The sequence below is a fragment of the Mesoplodon bidens genome (genome assembly GCF_964165515.1).
Source record: "Mesoplodon bidens genome assembly, chromosome: 15".
NCBI classification, from domain to species: domain Eukaryota; kingdom Metazoa; phylum Chordata; class Mammalia; order Artiodactyla; family Ziphiidae; genus Mesoplodon; species Mesoplodon bidens.
The window spans coordinates 59,553,612-59,572,962 of NC_138171.1; the positions used below are offsets into that span (position 1 = coordinate 59,553,612).

General features: G+C 57.2%; 2 protein-coding genes across 3 annotated transcripts in view; one reads left to right on the forward strand and one right to left on the reverse strand.

The window, feature by feature from the left end:
- The window catches only part of LOC308628585 (barrier-to-autointegration factor-like), a 144,109-nt gene that overhangs the window by 87,863 nt on the left and 36,895 nt on the right, over positions 1-19,351 (reverse strand). The gene's annotated exons all lie outside the window — the stretch shown is intronic.
- On the forward strand, positions 5,340-15,871 carry CARHSP1 (calcium regulated heat stable protein 1). Of its 2 annotated transcripts, XM_081255674.1 has the most exons (5): positions 5,340-5,459; positions 12,847-13,011; positions 13,699-13,821; positions 14,949-15,063; positions 15,506-15,871. In XM_081255674.1, exons 2-5 carry the CDS (start codon positions 12,854-12,856, stop codon positions 15,539-15,541), a joined length of 432 nt encoding a protein of 143 aa, XP_081111800.1. In that variant the 5' UTR covers positions 5,340-5,459; positions 12,847-12,853; the 3' UTR covers positions 15,542-15,871. The 2 variants fall into 2 exon arrangements, with proteins under 2 accessions (XP_081111800.1, XP_081111799.1); XM_081255673.1 differs by lacking the exon at positions 14,949-15,063.

The following is a 19,351-nucleotide window of genomic DNA, read 5'->3' on the forward strand; positions in this document are numbered from 1 at the left end:
CCCTGGTCCTCTCCTGCTTGTGACCCTGAGCTCCTCGCTTACCCTCTCTGGGCTCTGCAATAAGGAGGACTCCGCAGCCAGGGCTGCTCAAGGAAAAAAGGAGATGGGACTTTGTTTTTCCCTTCCTGCTCATCCTGTTCCCAGAAGGGCCCAGCTCCTGCAGGGAAGCGAGGAGATAAGGAGGAAGGAATCTGGAGGAAGGAGTGGTAACTGTAATTATTGTGCAAGAGATGGGGAGGGGGGCTGGGTTGCCAAGGGGCTGGGGAGGGGCAGCTGGAGAAGCTCTCCAGCCTGGGGAGGGGCTGCGCTTTCCCCGAGCCCTCCCTTCCCTCTCCTCCTGCCCATCAGAGGGGTCCCACCTGCTCTATTGGCAAAGGGATCCCTGAGCCCCGGGCAGGACCTGCTGGTTCATACTGGGACGTCCCCTAACCTCTCTGGGCTGCATTTCCAGCTCTGCTAACCAGTCATCTGTCTGCTTTCTCTTCCTCCCAGCTTGTGGTGAGCTGGGGGAAGGCGTGGGAGGTGGATGGGCTGCTTGCTGTAGGTGCCCCCTCCCCAAGCCCCATCGCTTATTGGGAGGGGGGAATTCTTGTCCCCTGGGCACCATCGGAGGCTCTCTCTCTGAAGAGTGGGCATCCCAGCTGGGGGTGACTTCTTCCCTGATGGGTGCTTTCCATCCTCTGCCCTCCGAACTCTGTGAGTGAACTCTGAGGCCTGCCTGGAGGAGGAGGCAGGGGGACTGTTTCTAGACTGAGAAAGCTCTGGGGTCTGGAGTTTGGGGGAGAATCCAGGGAGCTGTGCAGTGGGAGAGTGTGTGGTTATGCATGTTTCCATCTGCGTGTGTTTGCATGGGGGGCATGTGTGTGTGTGTGGGGGGGTGGATATTGGTGTTGTGTGTGGTATGTGTCTTGTCTGCTTGTGTGTGTGTGTGTGTGTGTGTCCATGAATACCTCATCTCATTTACATGGGGTGTTTGCAGTGCAGGTTTGTGTGTGGAGGTGTGAGTGTGTGTGCTCGCGGGTCTCCGTGCATCTCAGTGGGCTCTGTGTCTGTGTCCTTGGGGGAGGGGTGGTCTGTGTTCGGGGTGAGCTCACAAAGCTGGCTCCTGCGCCCTTTTCCCTCCGTCAGTCAGCAGGCTCAGCTGGCCCCCTTAGCCCCCTTGGACCTCACCCTGAGTGGGTTCCAGCCTCAGGGCTACCCGGAGGGGGTGAGCCCAGGAGGAGCAGAGCAGAGGGCGAGCTCCCACCTCCACTGGCCTCCCACCCGGCTTGGGGTGGAGTTTCCAGCTCCCTCTCAACTGTAGGCTCTTCTGGTGCCATTTTACAGAAGGGAAAACGGAGTCACTCGCGAGTCCCCTCATCCGTGGCCGACCTCGCTACCCCCCGTGACATTGCCTCTGTCCTGGTTCTTCAACATGTATTTACTGAGCACCTACCATGTGTCAGGCATACAAAACCAAGCAAGACAACGTGCCTGCCCTGGTGAGCCAATGTGTTAGTGGGGGAAACGGACACCAAAGACATTCACAGGGGAGGAGGGTGAAATGGTAACCATAGGCGATGGGATAGACTGAGGGAGGGCACGGCACGCACTTAGTTCAGGGTGGGTGGAAGGTCCCCTCCTTTGAGCAATGACCAGAAAGAGGCAGCCTGGGAAGATGCAGGGGAAGAGAGTGGCCCCAGAGCCAGTCATTGGCAGAGTGAAGTTCACCCACCATCTGGCCCCGCAGCCTGCACTCCTAGCTCAGCACAGCTGGATGGGGCCACTCACCCTGCTCACCAAAATATCCCGAAGATGTAAAGTGGCTTCTCAAAACGCTGAACGAATTAGAAGGAAACAGGAAATGCCACAGAGTATTTATCTAACCTTAGCAGCGGGCCGAAAACCCCAGAAGCAGCATAGGAAAGGACAGCCGGATTTGACCCTGTGGATCAGGTGGGCCCTCCTGTGGATGCCGGGGATAACGATGTGTCAGTCGTCGGTTGTAACCAGTGAACCACTCTGGTGCAGCTGCTGCTGGCTGTGTGGGGGCAGGTGATGTCTGATCACCTTGACCTGCCTACAGCAAGAATCCTACTAGCTCTGTTTAGCCAGGATCCCCCTTGACCTGTGATGTTTCGTTTCTTCTTAGTAATTTTCCATCCACTGTCCTCCCCCCGCCCCCCCCGCTATAAGTTTCCAGTTTTCCTAGTTGCATTTGGAATTGAGCCCAATCCTTGCAAACACCCCATTGCAGTGGCCCCTACACCTATCGTAATTGTCCTGATCAGTCTGCCTTACTGTTTTAACAAGTGTCATGAGTAATTTTTTCTTGAACAATGGTTGGATTCATGCTTTTGAAAGCTCATTTTGCCTGCTGCACAGAAAATTGGTACATGAGCATGGTTATTAGGGAGAGGCAGAAGGGACTGGATGGAGGCTGCTGCTCTTGGTGAGATGGTAGAGGCCTAAGTCAAGGTGGGAAGAAATGGGTACAGGTGGGTGGACATGAGACACACTTTGAAGGGAGGAGTCTCCATTCATACCTGCTTTAAGCCCTTACCTGGCTGCCATCGCTCCCTAACTGAGACCCATAAATTTAGCCCATTCTGGCAACTGCCATCTCACCCCATACTCCCTTTCCTCTCTCTATGTCTTAGCCCCACCATGCTCCTTCCCACCCCAGGGCCTTTGCACATGCTCTCACCTCTCTCAGGAATGTCCTTTTCTTTGTTTAATTCCTGATTAAAGATCTCAGGTCAATCAGCACTTTTCAGAGAAGCCTCTCCTGGCTCCTCCAGCACCATACCTGACCCTGCTGTGGGTCACAGAGTGATTTTGTACCTTGTGTGATTACTGGTTTAACATCTGCCTCCGCTATTAGAGTGTACCAATGGGGGGGGCGGGGGGGCAGGGCTAATGAGAGTTTTGTTTAGCCCAGGGCTTGGAACAGATTACAGGTGCAATAAATATTTGTCAGATGGCTGGCTGAATGGCTAATAAGGCCTTGTTGGGCAGAAAACTTAAGACCACATACCCTCATCAGCTGTTAGCTCAGGTCTGGCAGCTAGGCCAGTGCCATCAGATGGGGCCAAGGTGGTGGGCTGATGTCACTGACTGCAGGAGACTTAAGCAACCACAATTTGGGAGAGAGAACTCCCTGTGACCTGTCTCACCCTATGGCGGAGGGCGGGTACCCACTGAGCCACAGAGCCTTATCTAGCCCACCACCTGACATCTTGGTTATTGGTTAGCACTACCCGTCTACCACTTCCCCAGGCTGTGACTCCTCAGGGGTGGAAACAGGGCGGGCACTTTTTATTTCTGGGTGCTCAGTGCCCAACACAGAGCCCAGCATGGGCAACACATCCAGTGAAGAATTGTAGACCCGACCTGCACAATCTCAGGTATGAAATTCTAAGAGGCTTCAGTTTAGTTGAGAAGGGCTTTGGGGAGAAAAGGAAGAAAAGGGACTGCCTTAGTTTGCTCTGGTTGCCGTAACAGATACCACAGACAGGTGACTTAAACAACAGCAACTTATTTCTCCCAGTTTTGGAGGCTGAGAAATCCAAGATCAAGGTGCTGGCCAATTCAGTTCCTGTTGGAGAACCCTCTTTCAGGCTTGTAGAGGGCTGTCTTCAACAGTCTCTTCTTTGTGTGGGTGTAGAGGAGGGAACAAAGGAGGTGGGAGGGAGAGGGAGAGGGAGATGGGGAGAGAGAGAGTGTGTTACTGGAAAACTGGGTTCATCTCTTGGTGGGTGTGGAGCGAAAAGACACAACCAAGCTAAAGATCAGGAGAAGGAAGGATTTACATTACTGGCAGCAAGTAAGAACACCTGGGATCTTTCCCAAAGCAGTGTCTCCCCAACAGCAAAATCAGGGAAGTTTTTCTTTGGCCACACAGCTTATGGGATTTTAGTTCCCTGACCAGGGATAGAACCTGGGGCCCCCACAGTGAGAGTGCCAAGTCCTAACCACTGGACCACCAGGGAATTCCCTAAATTGGGGAAGTTTTAATCCCCTATTCATGAAGGGGATTGAGCAGAGGAGAATTCAGCACAGAATTGGGGCAAAGGTTGACAGAGTCCAAGTTTTAGTTGATTGAGGTCAGGAGGGTCATCACTCCCTTGAGGAGGAACTACAACTCTGTTTTATCGCTGAACTCTTGTTTCTTGACTACTTTTCCTTTGTTCCTGCATTCCCTCACTTCCCCGAAGATCATTACTTATTGAGCCCTGTTAAAGGACAAACATTGTGGCTGGGCTTAGATCACAAAATGGCTTAGGCCAAAAATGGCTTCTCTTATGTCAAGAAAGCCACGCCTGGTTCTTTCTCCGGGGACCCCTAACCTATTTGCATACAAGAGCAGGCAGAACTGGTGGGTTCCAGGAGGGACCCCCGTGCCGTCCCCACTCCTGGACCCTGTTGTCCCAGGACAGTTACAGGATCCCTCTCCCCTTCCCGCCCCTCAACTACCGGCCTGAGCCTGGGTCCAGGGCTGGGTTCCCTTTCAGAGGCTGCTCCCGACTTGCTGTGTGTGAGGGGGTGGGTCACCTCTCGTGCCTCAGTTTCCTCTCTTATGAGAGTACGAAATTAAAAAAAAAAGAAAAAAGGGGGGTGGGATGAATTGGGAGATTGGGATTGATATATATACACTATTGATACTATGTATAAAATAGATAACTAATGAGAACCTACTGTATAGCACAGGGAACTCTACTCAGTGCTCTGTGGTGACCTAAATGGGAAGGAAATCCAAAAAAGAGGGGATATGTGTATACGTATAGCTGATTCGCATTGCTGGACAGTAGAAACTAACACAACATTGTAAAGCAACTATACTCCAATAAAAATTAATTAAAAAAAGATGAGAGTAAGGTCATTTACCTGCAGACACAGAGGACTCAAGGAGGGAGTGGAAATTAAGAGCAAAACAAACAAAAAGAACAAAATCAACAGATTTCCCTTGTTTCTTTGTTCTTTCTTTCTTTGCATTTTTTGGGTTTTCTTTTCCTCCCTTCGGCCGCTCTCTTCATTCCTTCTTGTCCTTCCTAGATCTCTTCCTTCGCGCTAAAACGGAGGTGCCCCTGGGCCGTCCGGATTCTGGAGCTAAGGTCAGGTGGGGGACCAGACCCGACGCCGTTGGCTTAGGGGAGGGGCCTGCTCGGGCGTGAAGACCAGATTCTCTCCCTTTTCAGGGAGTTTTCTGGCCGGGGTACGGCACAGGCGTAAGACCGAGTCCCCCAAGGCCATGCGTCCGGCGATCCCGCCAGTCGCGCGCGAGGACACAAAGATCCCGCCGGGGCTGTGCTCCCGCCCGCCCCGCCCCTGCCCCAGACCGCAGTCCCATTGGCTGAGAGCTCCTGGGGGCGGGGTCAGGGGGCGGGGGCGGCGAGCCCGCCCCGCGAACCACGCCCCCTCCCCAGCTCTGTTCCCGCAGTTCGAGCAGAGCAGCTTGGCTGAGCGGAGTGGATCGCCAGGTAGGGATCTTCTCCGGGGACCCCAGGAGGGGTGTAGTGTGGTACCCCCGCCCCGAGGGAGGCCCAGGAACCTCCGGGATGGGACCTCGGCCTCTTCTGCCGCCGCTGCCCCCATTCACCCCACCCCGCAGGGTCTTCCAGCTCGCCGGCAGAGGGCCGCGGGCTGAGTCTCTCTAGGCTCCTAGGAAATACCCAGGCCGCCTTGGCCTATTTGGGGAGCGCGGGTTACTCATCCCCCTCTGGAGAATGGTGGGTGTGGCAGCAGCTGGAGGGATGTGAGGCGGACGTCGGGTTGCATTTCCCGCCTGGCCACCTGTTTTCTTCTGGCGGAAAAAAACCTCCCCTCCTCCTCGTCCCGCCCCCGCCCGCCCCCCTTACCACCCTCCCCCTGCTTTCGCCTATGGGCTGGAGCAGGATGGGGTGACTCGCGGTGCGCTGGGGCGAGGCGCGGCGTGGGTGGGGGGCGCCGTTCGGGGAGGTGGAGACAGCCCCCAGCCAGGCCTGGCCGCGCCCGCTGTGGGCTCAGTGGTGGGACCTCTGCCGGGCTTGGCGGGGAGGTGGGCTGGGGGTATCCTGGCGCCGGGCGATTGGCCGCGTCTGGGGAGGAGGAGCCGCCTGGCGCTCGCCGGGTGTGTTTGCGTCTGGATGGGGGGTCCCCGAGGCCTTGCCGAGAAACTTCTTCCGCGCCCACAGGCTCCCTCCCGACAGCCTCACTGGCAGCCCAAGTTTGCAGGCCGGAAATGCAACGGTTTTTTGTTTTGTATTGATTTCTAACAAGGAAGCCCCTGGTCCCCACAGCTTATCTGGGGTTGGAGTGGATGTGTGTATTGGGGGTGGGGGACAGGAGATCAGCCCCTCCAGGCACGATCTCCGTTCCCACAGGCGGAGGTATCTCACTGCAAAATAGGAGGCTTCTCTGAGCCTTCGTCTCGCCATCCGTAGACTGGGGATGTAACTTTTCCTATCATAATGGGGTGAGTGAGAATAAAAGGACATGGCTGACCCAGTGCGGGGAGGAACGTTAGCTACTGCTAACATTTTTTACGGGCTTTTTGGATATTTCTTGGTCTCTTCAGTCCCTCATTGGAGGAGTCTTGCCCCTCCAATGCGTTCGCTACCCTGAACCCAGGGAGAACTTGTAAAAACATGTTCAGATCAACCCCCGGCTTAAAATCGTCCACTGATGCCCCCATTGTCGGTCAAGTCTCAAACTTTTCAACAGAGCTTTCTATTATCTTACCCCGAGACCCTCTCCCAGCCTCTTTCTGCCGTCCGTCCTCCCTCCCCCTGGGCCTTTGCCCCTGCAGGTCCCAGGAAAAACTTCCCCACTCCGCCTTTAGGACTTGAAGCAGCCGTTGCCTCCTCGGGGCCAGGGGCCTCCTCCAAGCCCCCTCTGTGCTCGCCTTCCCCGGGCGGACTTGATGACCGCGGTTCTCAAAGCTGCGTGTTTGTCACTCCCTCCCCCCACCCCCGCCCCCAGCTGGCGCAGGAGCCCCAGCAGAGCCGGAACTGGGGCCTGTAGCGCCGCCCAGCCCAGCCTGGAGTAGATGCTCGCAATGAGCTGAGCCAGGCCCAGCGCCGGGCTCTGGGTCCTGGGAGGGGACGAGGGTGGGTCTTTGTCTCACCGAGTGGCAAAGTCAGGGCATTTGGTTTGTGTCCCATCAGCAGGGACAGGAATGGGAGGGATTGTTCTAGATGGCCCCAGGCCTTACAGTTCTACCGTTAGCCGCTCCACCATTGTTTCCGAGCCTTTGTATCTGGCACCCCCTGCACAACATCCTCCGCACGACGTCCGCCGGGCTGGGAGGCTGCACCAGGACTGTCCCACTTGACAGATGGGGAAACTGAGGCAGGGAGCGGTGAGGTCGCTTGCCAGGGGTCACAGAGGGAGTGGAGTGCAGAGTTAGGCCTGAGACTCAGGTCCGACCGAAGCCCTGGGAGAATGCAGGCGAAGATGGAATACAGGAAGGCTGGAAGTGGGGGTGATGGGGTGCGGAGTCGGCCCCTAGTTACGAACAAGGGCTTGGGCTCCTCCCAGGAGGGCTGCCCAGGGTGGGAGCCGGCGGGCCCAGGGTCCTGGGCGGGGCGGGCGTGTTCGGGAGCGCTAACTGGGGGCAGTGCTGGAGGGGCGCCTCGGCTTCCCGGTCGCTGGCCCTCGGGTTTCCGGCTTCTTCCCAGCGCTCTGGGGCGGCCGAGCCGTTCCCGGCTGGGCTTGCCCCCCCTCCCCGGACGCGGGCATCGCGGGCTGCACCCTCCGCGCCGAATTTGTATTTCTCCCTGCGCCAGGCCGCCCCGCCCTCGCGCCCCCTCCACTCGATTCCCCACTTCCCCCCACTCCGCTCCCTCCCCACTGACTCCCCGCCCCACCCCTTGGCCTCGGCCCTCTCTGAATCCCCTCCCCTTGAGTCCCCGCCCCCTCCCTTTCCCCCTTTCCCCCTCCCCTCTATCCTTGCTCTATTCCCTGCCTCCCTCGCCTGAGCCCCACTCTCCCCCGAACAATGGAGGGGAATGTAGCCCAACCCCGCCTCGGGCTCCTCATGGGCCTTTCCTGCTTCCTGGACCCCACTGTCCAGCCTCCGCTGGCTCACCCAGCCCCTCGGCCCATGTGCCCTTGGTTCTGCCGGGCTGGGGCTTAGCTGGGCTGGAGGCTGAGAAGGGAAGGGAGGCGTCTCTGTTGCCTCAGCTTACAGACGAGGAACCTGGGTGTACTAAGGTGACTTTGTGATTCATCTAGAGTCCCCCCACCAAAAAAATTCCCTTCCACCCTCTTATGCTGGTTGAGAGTTGGGCAAGGCCGATAACCCGGTAACCCGCACTGCTCTTTTGTGTGTACTACTCTGTGTCGGTTGACCAGCATCTACCTTGCTGGGGGGAACTCCTTAGAAATGCAGAATCTGGGACTCCACCCTCATCTTCAGAATCTATATTTTAGCACCGACTCTCTCCAGTGTCCTGTCCTGTTCCCTTCATGCGGGCTAGTAGTCATCCCCACCTGCCAGTAGTGGCCTGGCCCCGGGGCTGGGAGGTGTCTGAACATGGTGCCCAGCCCTGGCCTCCCCCATCCAGAAACCCATGGAAGGCTCGACACCCCCTTTTTCAGAGTAGGCTTGGAGAGATCTGGCTTTGCTGAGAACCATGCTGAGAATGAAGCTCCCAACTTGAACTCAGCTCTTTCCCCTCCACCTCCCTGCCCTCAAGCGTCTGAAAGCTACCAAGAATGGAGCCTTGTGGAATGAACTGCAAACTCCTTCTCACTAAAGTGTAAATGACTGATAGCACTGCCAAGGATCCCCTCCCTGGAGTCAGCAACTGGCTACTTGGCTCAAGACAGACTTGTCCTTGATACGACTGGTGGGATTGGTGGGGTTTGAGGCCAAGAGGGCAGGAGGGGAGGGGGTTAGCAGGGGCTCTGCAGGATTGGGTCTCCAGTCCCTTGATATGTGGGTGGGTGGAAGAGGGGTCAGGAAGACCAGAGCCTGGTGCCCAGCTGAACTCTCTGAACCTTCCAGGAGGATGTGCAGGGCCTGTGGAAAATTCCCAGGCTATTTTGGGCTGAGGCCCCCTTCCTGCCCTTTCCCAGGGTAAAGGCCCTGCTGGTGCCGGGGGTGGAGTGGCCTCGCCCCGTCCACTGGTATGCACACACAGGCAGTGACAGGTGTGCATCCACGTGTGCGCCTGGCTTCAGACACACACATGTGCACACACACACCACACATGTGAGCAGAGCCAAACACACCCATGCAATCCTGTGCACACACAGCCATACGCATTTATGCACATGCACACACACAGGTGTGTGCACACAGCTCAGCAGCCGTGGCATGCCTTGGGCATGACATTCTGTCTGAGTTTGCTGCAGCCCTGAGGCCCGTCCCAGGTCTGGCCTAGAGCCTCCTAGCAGACTGAGCCTCAGTTGCCTGTTTGCAAATGCCTTGCAGCTGTAGGGAGTTGAGGGGGTCCGGGAGGGGGGCTAGTGGCAGCGGGTGGGCCCTGCCTCCTCCAGGGTCAGCTCCAAGGCTCCCCTGGTGTTGCTGGGAGAGCAGTTGCTGGTTGGAAGCACCGGTGGCTGGGGATGAGGGTTGGGGGGTGACTGCTACACACCCCCCATCTGTGTGTTGGGGGGCAGCAGCGGGCCCCAGAGCTGGCTCCTGGGCTACTGGCTCCCCCCTCCCCCAGCTGTTTTCCTTGCAGCTGGACTTTAACCCAGGCCTCCCCACACGGAGGCCATGCACTCCTTCTCCCTGCCCCCTCCACCATGCCGCTCCCCCTCCCCACGCAGGCCCCTGGGGGTGGGCTGGCTCTTGTCCAGGCCTGCTCCAGCTGCCCCAGCTGCTTTCAGCTCTGATGGCCCAGGGGAGGTGGGCAGGGTGGTGGTTAAGGCTCCTGTGTCTCCCAGGCCGGCACTTCCCTTCCCATCCCCACTCCGGGAGGCTCTGGTGCCCCCCATGCCTCAGTTTCTCCCACTGCCAGGTGCGCATGCGTGGAGCCCCCTGCTGCTGCTCGACTGTGCAAGGCACCGAGCACACAAGTACACATGAACTCCAGCCGGGGCTTCGGGTCCTAATGCTAGTTAAGACCCTGCTCTGTCCCAGCCCCAGTGCAGGGCCCTAGCACGTGGAGGGACTCCATGCTGCCTTCAGGTTGCTCCCCGCTCAAGATGGTGGGCTTCCATCAGCATCTCTGCTGGACTGGGTATACTAGGGGAGTCAAGGGGGCTGGGGTGGAGAGAGAAGGGGGGCCCCAGTTTGGGCCTGCTTCATTAACCCAGGGGGAGGTAGGCCTGGCAGGGGACATGGGGGCAGTCAGACAGACATGGATGTGAAGAATGAAGACACATGGGGATGATGGTGATGCCCTCTGACCCACCCTGCCTCTCACCTCTCACCCCTCCTTCCCCAGTGCCCCCCCCGCCAGTCTCCTTGCTGGCCTTCAGCCACACCTGCCCTTGCCAACCTCAGGGCCTTTGCACAGGCTGTTTCCCCACACCTGGAAGAGCCTCCCTCTGTTTTGTAAATGGTCCACTCTTTCTTACTGTCCGGGACCCAGCCTGCACCCTCATTAGAGTGGCACCCCAACCCTGCTACTTTTTATGTCCCTCTATGTATTTCTTATCAGCCCTTTCAGCAGTCTGTAATGGTTATTTATTTTTTGGCCACACCACGCAGCTTGTGGGATCTCAGTTCCCCTACCAGGGATTGAACCTGGGCCATGGCAATGAAAGCCTGGAATCCTAACCACTAGGCCACCAGGGAACCACCTGTAATGATTTTGTTTATATATTTATTGACCTGTTTTTTCTCTGGCTCCAAATTCAGCCGTGTCTCTAGTGCCATGAACAGGGCCTGACACCGGGCATATATTTGTTGAATGACTTTATGATGACAGTTATAACAATAATTGTAGCTGACACTTAATGCTCACTTGTTCTGGGCGGAGGATATGCAGAGTGCCTAACATGTATTATTTCATTTCAACTTCATGACAATGGTGTGAAGTCAGAACTATTAAAATTCCCATTTTCCTCATGCAGAAACCAAGGTCCAGAGAGGTTAAGTAACTTGCCCGAGATCACACAGCCGGCAGGGTGGGATTTGAAGTCAGATGTGCCTGACACCAGGGGAAAGAGGGAGATTGTGGATGCAGGGGAGGGCACTTCCCCGCCTCACCCTGGTGTCACCAGGACGAAGTGGTCCCACCTGCTGTCCTGGGTGGGGTTTTCCCTTCTCTGGGCCGGCCCCCTTCCCAGAACCCCAGGCATTGAACATTCTAGGACTCTATGACCTGTACTGGTGGGTCATGCTGGAGCCCTGACCCCCGGCCAAGGAGCCGGGGCCTTTCTGGGGTGGCTGCAGCTGCAGCTAAGGGTCAGGAGGTAGCTATGTCACTTCCCCCGGGAAGCCAGGCGGTCCTCTCCCCTCCCAGCCAGAGGGAGCGGAGTCCTGAAAGGGGAGTGTGGGGGACTGCGGGGGACTGTGGAGACAATGGAGGGAGAGGTTTCCTCCTTTGGGGGGAGGAGGTGGCCCTTTCCCTGGAGGACGCAGGTTGAAAACTGGTGCCCTGGGGCTGCGTAATTACTATAGACCAGGCAGGCATAGGGCAGGGCTGGTGGACTGGGGGCTCCAGGCTGTCAGAGCTGCTAGTTTTTTCAAACTAGTTGGAAACCTAGATTTTGGGGCAAACTCCTGGGATGTTTAAAAGATAGCTCATATTTTAAATTTGAAAACCCCGTGTGTGAACCACACAGAGGCCAGCAGGGCTGCCCTGTGAACGGGGGTGATGTCTGAGTCAGCCTCCTCCCCTGTCCTGGGGCCACAGGGCCGGGCTCTGTTCCACCTTGAGTCCCCACCCCCTCCCCGAGCAGGTGCTGAGTGATGCCCACCCAGCTGCCCCACTGTGCAGATGGGAAAATTGATCCCAGAGAGGGGAAAGGACTCAGCCAAGGTCCTTTGGCTCCTGGGCTTTGCTCTTTCCTCGTGGCCTTGAGGCGAGGCCGCCAGTGTGTTGGGTACAGTGGCCACGTGCTGCTCTTGACACAGTTGCCAGAGCGAGGCAGGGACTGTGGAGTCCGCTCCCTCCAGCCCCTCCAGCTGGGTCTGCCCCTGGCCTCTGATGCATGTTAGGGGTCACTGAGGGAATTCGATTTCTTAGCAGCAATTGGAGACTCGGGCTGTGTGGAAATTAACTTTAAGGCCTGGATCTGAGTAAGGGGCCTGGTGGAGATGCTGCCTTTGAAATGCCCCTGCCCCACAGGTTCCCACGCACTTAAATGCCGGGCTTCCCTCTCCTGGATGCAGGCCTGACTTGGGGTCTGAGCCTTCTTTGGTTTGTGTCCCGGAGTTTCCTGGAGGAACACTTGAGTGTTGGTCCCTTTTTTGCCTCTGCCTTCCCCACAGTATCCGGCACTTAGCCAGGGCCAGGAAATGTTTGATGAGTGGCTGGAGTCATCTAGGCGGTTGGCATTGAAGCATCCCCACCCCGCCCCGCCCCGCCCTGCCTGCCTGCCTCCCTGCTCCCGCCCTCCTTCCTTTCCTTCCTTTCACAAGGATTTACCACACCTGGCCCGGCGTGTGCCAGGGTCTGTGCTGGGCACTGGGAACATAGAGGGGGCCAATGGTGTCCTTGTCGGTGATGCGACCTGGCATTTCTGTAGAGAGCAATGATAGCGGGAGGCCCATGGCAGCTGCAGGAGCCCAGACCAAGCACCTGCCCCGGCTGCAGTGAGCCGGGCGTGTTTCTGGAGCAGGTGACCTCCATGTTGAGTGAGCCTCAAGCCTGCATTCCACAGCCAGAAGAATGAGTCTCAGATGGCAGACAGCGGGGTGGGGAGGCATCCGGGCGGCCTCTCCTTGCAAGGCGTGAGCCCCTGAGAGCCCCTGTCCCTCTCCAGGTCAGCCATGTCATCTGAGCCTCCTCCCCCGTCACAGCGCCCCACCCACCAGTCCTCGGCCGGGCTGCTGGATACCCAACAGGCCCGAGATCGCTCACCGTCCCCGCTTCGGGGCAACGTGGTCCCGAGCCCACTGCCCACTCGCCGGACAAGGACCTTCTCAGCGTGAGTGTCAGGCTTCCTGAGACAGGTCGCCTGCGGGGTCCAGAGAGCCTCATGTCCCTGTCTGTCAGATGGGAGCCTCAGGGTTGGGAAAAGGCTGATGGTGAGAAAGTGGGCAGGCGCCTCGTAAACTCTGTATGGTGCTGCTCCAGGCCCACTTGAGGCTGTCACGAGCTGGGGGCAAGGATTGGGGATGGCTAGGGGTGGGAAATCACTGGGGTCTTAAATCATCAGGCTTTAACGACACACAGGCCTCTTCCTCCGTGAGCCCTTGACTTCATCAGCTGCAAAAGGGGGACAGTAGCAGGGTGGCCACGGTGCTGCAGGGGACCCACACGGTGCCTGGGAGATGCAGAGCTCAGGCCAACGAGTGGAGGCTGCTGCTAGCTGCTGCTGCTAACAGCCTTCGGAGGAAGGGATGCTCAGAGAGCTTTTAGTCAGAGGGGGGAAACTGACGCCTGAGAAAACTCTGCCAGCGTCATTCAGAGAGTCATTGTCACCAGGGTCTCTGTGAATGGCTCCCAGAGTCGTGCAGCGCACAACCTGCACAGCTGTACGTGATGGCCCCGGCCAGGACTCCCTGGGGCACAGCGTGGGTGGGCACTGGAGTGAGCTGGGTGTGTCCGGGAAGCTGGGGGCTGTTCTGGAGGGCTGGCGGGGGCCGCTCACGCTGTCCCCTCTCTCTGGCAGGACGGTGCGGGCTTCACAGGGCCCTGTCTACAAAGGAGTCTGCAAATGCTTCTGTCGGTCCAAGGGCCACGGCTTCATCACCCCGGCCGATGGCGGCCCTGACATCTTCCTGCACATCTCGGAGTGAGTCAGCGGCCGGCCTGGGTGGGCTGGGTCGGGCGTGGGTGCTGCCGTGGCCCGAGTAGGCAGGGAGAGCGTGTGACTCTGCTGGACGCCGGCTGTGATGATGGTTGTGCAGCCAGGTGTGTGTGACTCTGCTTGTGATTTGTGTGTCACGGTGTGCAGCGGCAGGGTCGTGAGCCCGTGGTGGTGGTGGCAGTGTGTCAGGCTGCAGGCGACTGCGTGTGTGCATGTGTGAGTTGAGATCCGCTTGGGGTGGGTCTGAGTGCCCGTGTGGGTCTGGTGGGCGGGGAGGGGCGTCCCTGTGAGTCTGGGGAGCTGTGTTTCGCCTGGCGGCTGGGTTCCTGTGCTTCCTCGGGGGAAGCAGCCTGGTGAGGCGGGGGAGCTGCCTGTACTCCGCTCCAGGAAGGAAGTTTGGGGCTGGACCCTTTCTCCTGCCCCTTGCTCACTGACGTCCTTCCTTCCTGAGTGTTTGGGAACCCTGGGGCGGGCGGTGGGGGGGACCCAGGGTGGAGCCCACACGTGCTTGGCCTTGGGGCTGGAAGGTGTCCAGCAGCCTGTGCTTCACTTCTGATCTAAGCAGCCTGCAGATCTGTGGGGATCCGATTGGCACCCCGACCCACACCCCAACCCTTGACCTCAGCGGCAGCCCCCAGTCTTTCTGACTGTGGCAGGCAAAGTCCTTATCCCACACAGCAGACCTGACAGTACATAGAAACCATGTTTTTGAAATTAGGATCCTGTTGCACATGTCTGCTGGGATGGGAGAGTTATCCCTTCTGACCCTCCCCTAACATTCTTACACGCCGGGTCTTCAATAAACACCTGGTACAGCGTAGACATGAGGATGTCGCTAGAGCAATGCCTTCCACGTATGTATGAATCATACGTGGATGTAGACATGTATCTCCACATTGCCTCTTTCCAGAAAGGATTTGTAGTTGTTGACAAGGATGCACACAGTGCACCAAAAAAATTAGGAAAGCATGGGGTTGGGGGGCAGATAAGAAAGATGGGGATACTGTGATGCCTAGCTCCACTGCTAGAAGTGGGCTACACGTTTATTCCTGAGCTTCCTGGTGGCCAAATCAAAGAGGGCAGTACTGTTATTCTGTGATGTTATTCTTCAGTCAAGGCAAACCAGTTCCGGGGGAGCTGGCTGGTCTTGGTGCTCAGGATCTGAAGGGGATTTTCCTCCTGGCGTCTCATCAAGGGGACATCAAGCTGGGCACCTCCCTATCACGGGTGAGATGGTGACTCATGTCCCATAGAAACTAAGGGAAAAGGACTTTCTGGAGAGCTCACTGAGGAGTTGAACAGCAGAGGTGTAGCCTGGTTTCTGGGACTCCTGGACAGGGCAGGGGGTCAGGGTGCTGCTCAGGAAACCCTCACCTGGGCCATCCCCCAAGTCAGGCTCAGACTGCTTTTCCCTGCTCTTCCCTCCATCAGGCCCACGGTGCCCTAGTTTAACATGCCATGTGAGCATCCCCAGGGGGTGGGGCTCCATCTCTGTCTCAGCAACAGAGGTCCCAGGGAAGGAGCTGATTGGGTCTGGGGCTCCTCAGCCACGACCAGAGGGCCATGGTGGTGCCCCCTGGTGGCAGGGCAGGGGGGCAGTTCCTCTGCGAGGGCTGGTGTCCTGGCTTCTCTGAGTGCCGGCCCTGAGTGTTCTCTCCCCGCCCCACAGCGTGGAGGGGGAGTACGTCCCCGTGGAAGGCGATGAGGTCACCTATAAGATGTGCTCCATCCCGCCCAAGAATGAGAAGCTGCAGGCCGTGGAGGTGGTCATCACCCACCTGGCGCCGGGCACCAAGCACGAGACCTGGTCCGGCCACATCGTCAGCTCCTAGGAGAGGCCAGAGGCGCCCCTTCCCCAGGGCTTGGGGGAGACTCTGGGGCCGGAGGCAGGACCAAACTGGAGAGGACATTCTACCGCTTGAGGGGGGGAGTGTGGTCCCTTTCAAGTGTCTCCTGAAGGAAGGGGTGTGGGGTGCTCTCAGCCACCAGCACAGCCTCTCACCATCTGAAAAGCATTAAAAGCATTGAAAAAGGAGAGGCGCCCGCTAGTGGCTGAGTGGAGGGTCTGTCCGAGCCCCACCCGGGACGGGGTCGGGTGGTCTTCCCCAGCCCACAGCCCCATATCCCTGCAGGAAGGCTTAAAACCCCCAGATCTGGCCCTCTGGGTAGTGACACGGACCCTGCGTGTTTTCCCGGGAGGAATTCCTGCCCAAGCGGCCCCCTTGTGTCTCTCCTCGGCCCTGGGCAGAGCAGGCTTTGGTTTCTTTCTGGTTCTCAGCTGGTTGTTCAGGGGGCTGGGAGGGGCGGGGAGTGGGGGGAGGTTGGTACCTTTGCAGCGGGAGGTGTCACAGCTGGGTGTCTGGGAGCCCGGAGTCCTCCACCTGACAGCGACGTGCTCAGAGGTGAATCCTAACTCTCTTCGAAGCCTGGTCCTTTCTGCCCGTCTTCAGGTTGAGTGATCCTGGCTCAGCAGCCCCGTCACTGAGGTGGTGGGTGGGAGAGGGGAGTGTGGAGAGGGGAGACTCTTTAAGACCAGACCTTTCTCCGGATCCATCTGGAAAAGAGCAGGTGGTTTGCTTCCTGACAGCCTGGTAAAGTTAGAAGTTGAAGGGGAAATACACCTTTGGTGGGGTTTTCTGGAAAACTGGTGTGAAGAACTGCTTAGGATTTTCTTTTTTTTTTTTTTTTTTTATTTCATAACTGAAGTTCTCACCAGAGCCAGCTCTGTTTGCACTTTGCTGCTGACATTGCAAACCTTTGTAGATATTTCCAGTAAACAAATCCTTAGGATTTTCTTTGCTGTAGTTTGGTCTGGCTTTAGTTGTGTTTTAAAAATAGCAATAGCTGGGAAATACGTCTTGAAATATGTGGCCTGTATGTAGTCAAGTGTCCATGTGTCAGTGCAGGGAGACGAGACCTTGAAAGACAATGACAGCCTAATCCAGTGTCTTAAATCTGAGAATTTCTGCAAGGGGATGGAAGGCCAGAACTATTTTGCTGAGGACTGGTGGAGTTGTTGTTTGTGTGTGTGTGTGTGTGTGTGTGTTTAAACTATAACCGACATACAACACTATGTTAGTTCCCTGTGCACAACACAGTGATTTGATATTTTCATACATCACAAAATGACCACTGGAGTTGTTTTAAATAGGCAGGTAAGTGTGTTGGTTACCAGTATGCAGTGAAACATCATAGTTAAAGGAAGTCCTGCCCCTCGAAGGGTCCTCCTGCCTCTGCCTTCTGCTGCCCCGCGGTGGCCTTCTCCCCTCCAGCCTTGGATGGTCCATCCCCAGGTGGCCCTCGGAGACCCGTCTGTTGGGTGCAGACCGTGCTTCCAGAGCCACTTCCCAAGACCCATGCAGGCTCCCGGAGGTTGAGAGCCTGCGCCTTCCCTCCACGTGCTCCCCCAGGTGTCTCCACTGCCTTGTCCTCAAATTGGCACACGGTTGGGGCTCCGTGTGACCTGCCAGCCCGCCAGCGGGCTGGGAGTTGGATCTGCTCTTCTGAGCTAAACTTTGGGCTCTCTCGCTGTGCAGACTCCTTTGTAAATGGCTCTTGCTCTGTCCTTCCTGGTGACCACCTTTCTCAGTCAGAGCTGGAAGGGACCCCTCCCCACTCAAGCACAGAGTCTCAAGTTACAGAAACTCCAGAGGCTCTGGGAGGATGGACTGTGTTAGCGATGGAGCTGGGCACAGAATCCGGATTCCTGACTGCAGGTCTCCTCCCACCAGCACCTTTCTCTCAGTAAAGTCTGTTTTGCGTGAGCCTCTGCGTTATGTGTTAATGGGAATCTGGCCGCCAGGGAGCTTTTCCTTGAAGCCAGCAGGTAAGGGTGTCTCCCCCGAGGAGGCTGACAGTCATTCTACTTTGCAGTCTGTTTTTTTGGGGGATGAATAAGAAAATGGGATCAGCCCTTCTTCCTTAATCATCATCCTCGTGCGTAGGCAAGCTTAGCAGTGGGATGTGGCTTCATGACAGTAGAAAATGCCACTTACGTGGTCAGCTGTGGATAAACGCGCTGCTGATGCATTTAAATTGGTACTGTGTGCCGAGCAGTCTGGCCAAGGGCGGTCCAGATGGAGGGAAGCTGGGAAGTGGGAGGGGAGGCAGCCCGGGTTCTTGGTTTCCAGGAGTGCAGCAGGGAGATGCAGGGGGCACAAGTGGCTGTGAAGGTCTTCCTTGGCCAGCATTTCCCTTGGGAGGTAGATAATGGCTTTGGGTGTGCAGAGGTGAACATCTTTATTGTAAAAATATACAGATTTTCAGAGTGCATTAGGAAAAATTATAACCAGCCCATCGAACCTGATTAGGGAAAGGCCGGAGTAGGCATTGAACCCCAAACAGATGTGGTGCCATGCGGCTCGAGGGAGGGAGGGTTTGGTGGAAGCCAGGGTGAGGGGGGCGGGGGGTGGGCAGATGTGGAAGGGAGCCTGGAGGCCTGGCCGAGTTGGCCCTGTCTAGGCAGGAGAGGGAAACAGCCCTCGGAGAGGAAGTGATTCAGGGCCACCTAGGCCACCTTCGCCTCACCCAAATGTCTGCCATACTTGTTTCTTGCTGGTCCTCCAGTCACTCCCCGCCCGGGAGCTAGACAGACCTACCCTTGTCACACAGATGGGCCTCCCCGGCCCCTCCGGCGGGATCAAGTTCAGGCTCCTCACAGCTTTATATGGGCCTTCCCGGAGGCCAGTAGCTGCTAGTGGTCTTTCCCTTGAGGCTTCTTAAGCCCTAGAGCCTGGGGCTAAATACCTGGTCAGCTTCTACAGTGGAGGGGGTGGGGAAGGGGAGGAGGAAGCTTTCTTAACAGCCCCACGCTGACCTGGGGCAACCTCTTTGCTTCCCTCTTGCTCAGCATTTAGGTACCGTGTTTGCATTTCTTGTGATGTTGTCTACCGTCCTGGAACCGAAGAAGGCTGAGGGAATGACTTATCCTCGTCTGTCAAGCAGGGTTGACAGTCCCATCTTACAGGGTTTCTGGGGAAGATTAAGTTAGCAATAGCACGCACCGTTCTAAGTGCTTCACTTCACTGAAGTTAACGCGGTTAAGTTACATGTGTGGTAGGGACTATAATCCCATTCGACAGATGAGCAAACTGAGGCTGGGGTGAACTCATCCTCCATCACACAGCCAGTCAGCAGCAGCTGAACTAGCATCTGAATCCGGGCAGCCGGCTCTTAACCTGCCAACGACAGAAGCGGCTGCTTTGCGAGCACGTGTAAGGCATCAGCCGCTGCTGCCTGCATGTTACTCACCTACTATTACCTGGTGTCCTCACCATGGAGCCCGGCTGGGGAGGCCCTCGGGGACGGGGGCGGGTGCTGGGGAATGCCTAAAGAGAGAAGAGGTGGGATACATGGCCAGGGAGCTTGGACCGGGATAAGACCACAGCAGCAGGGGAAGGATGGTGCAAAGTCTGAAGTCGTTGGAGGTGGGGAGGCAGGTTGAGGGAATTGTGACAGTGCAGGGCAGGGGGCCCAGCCTGACGGCCTCGGGGTACTTACCCAGGGCAGCCCTGTG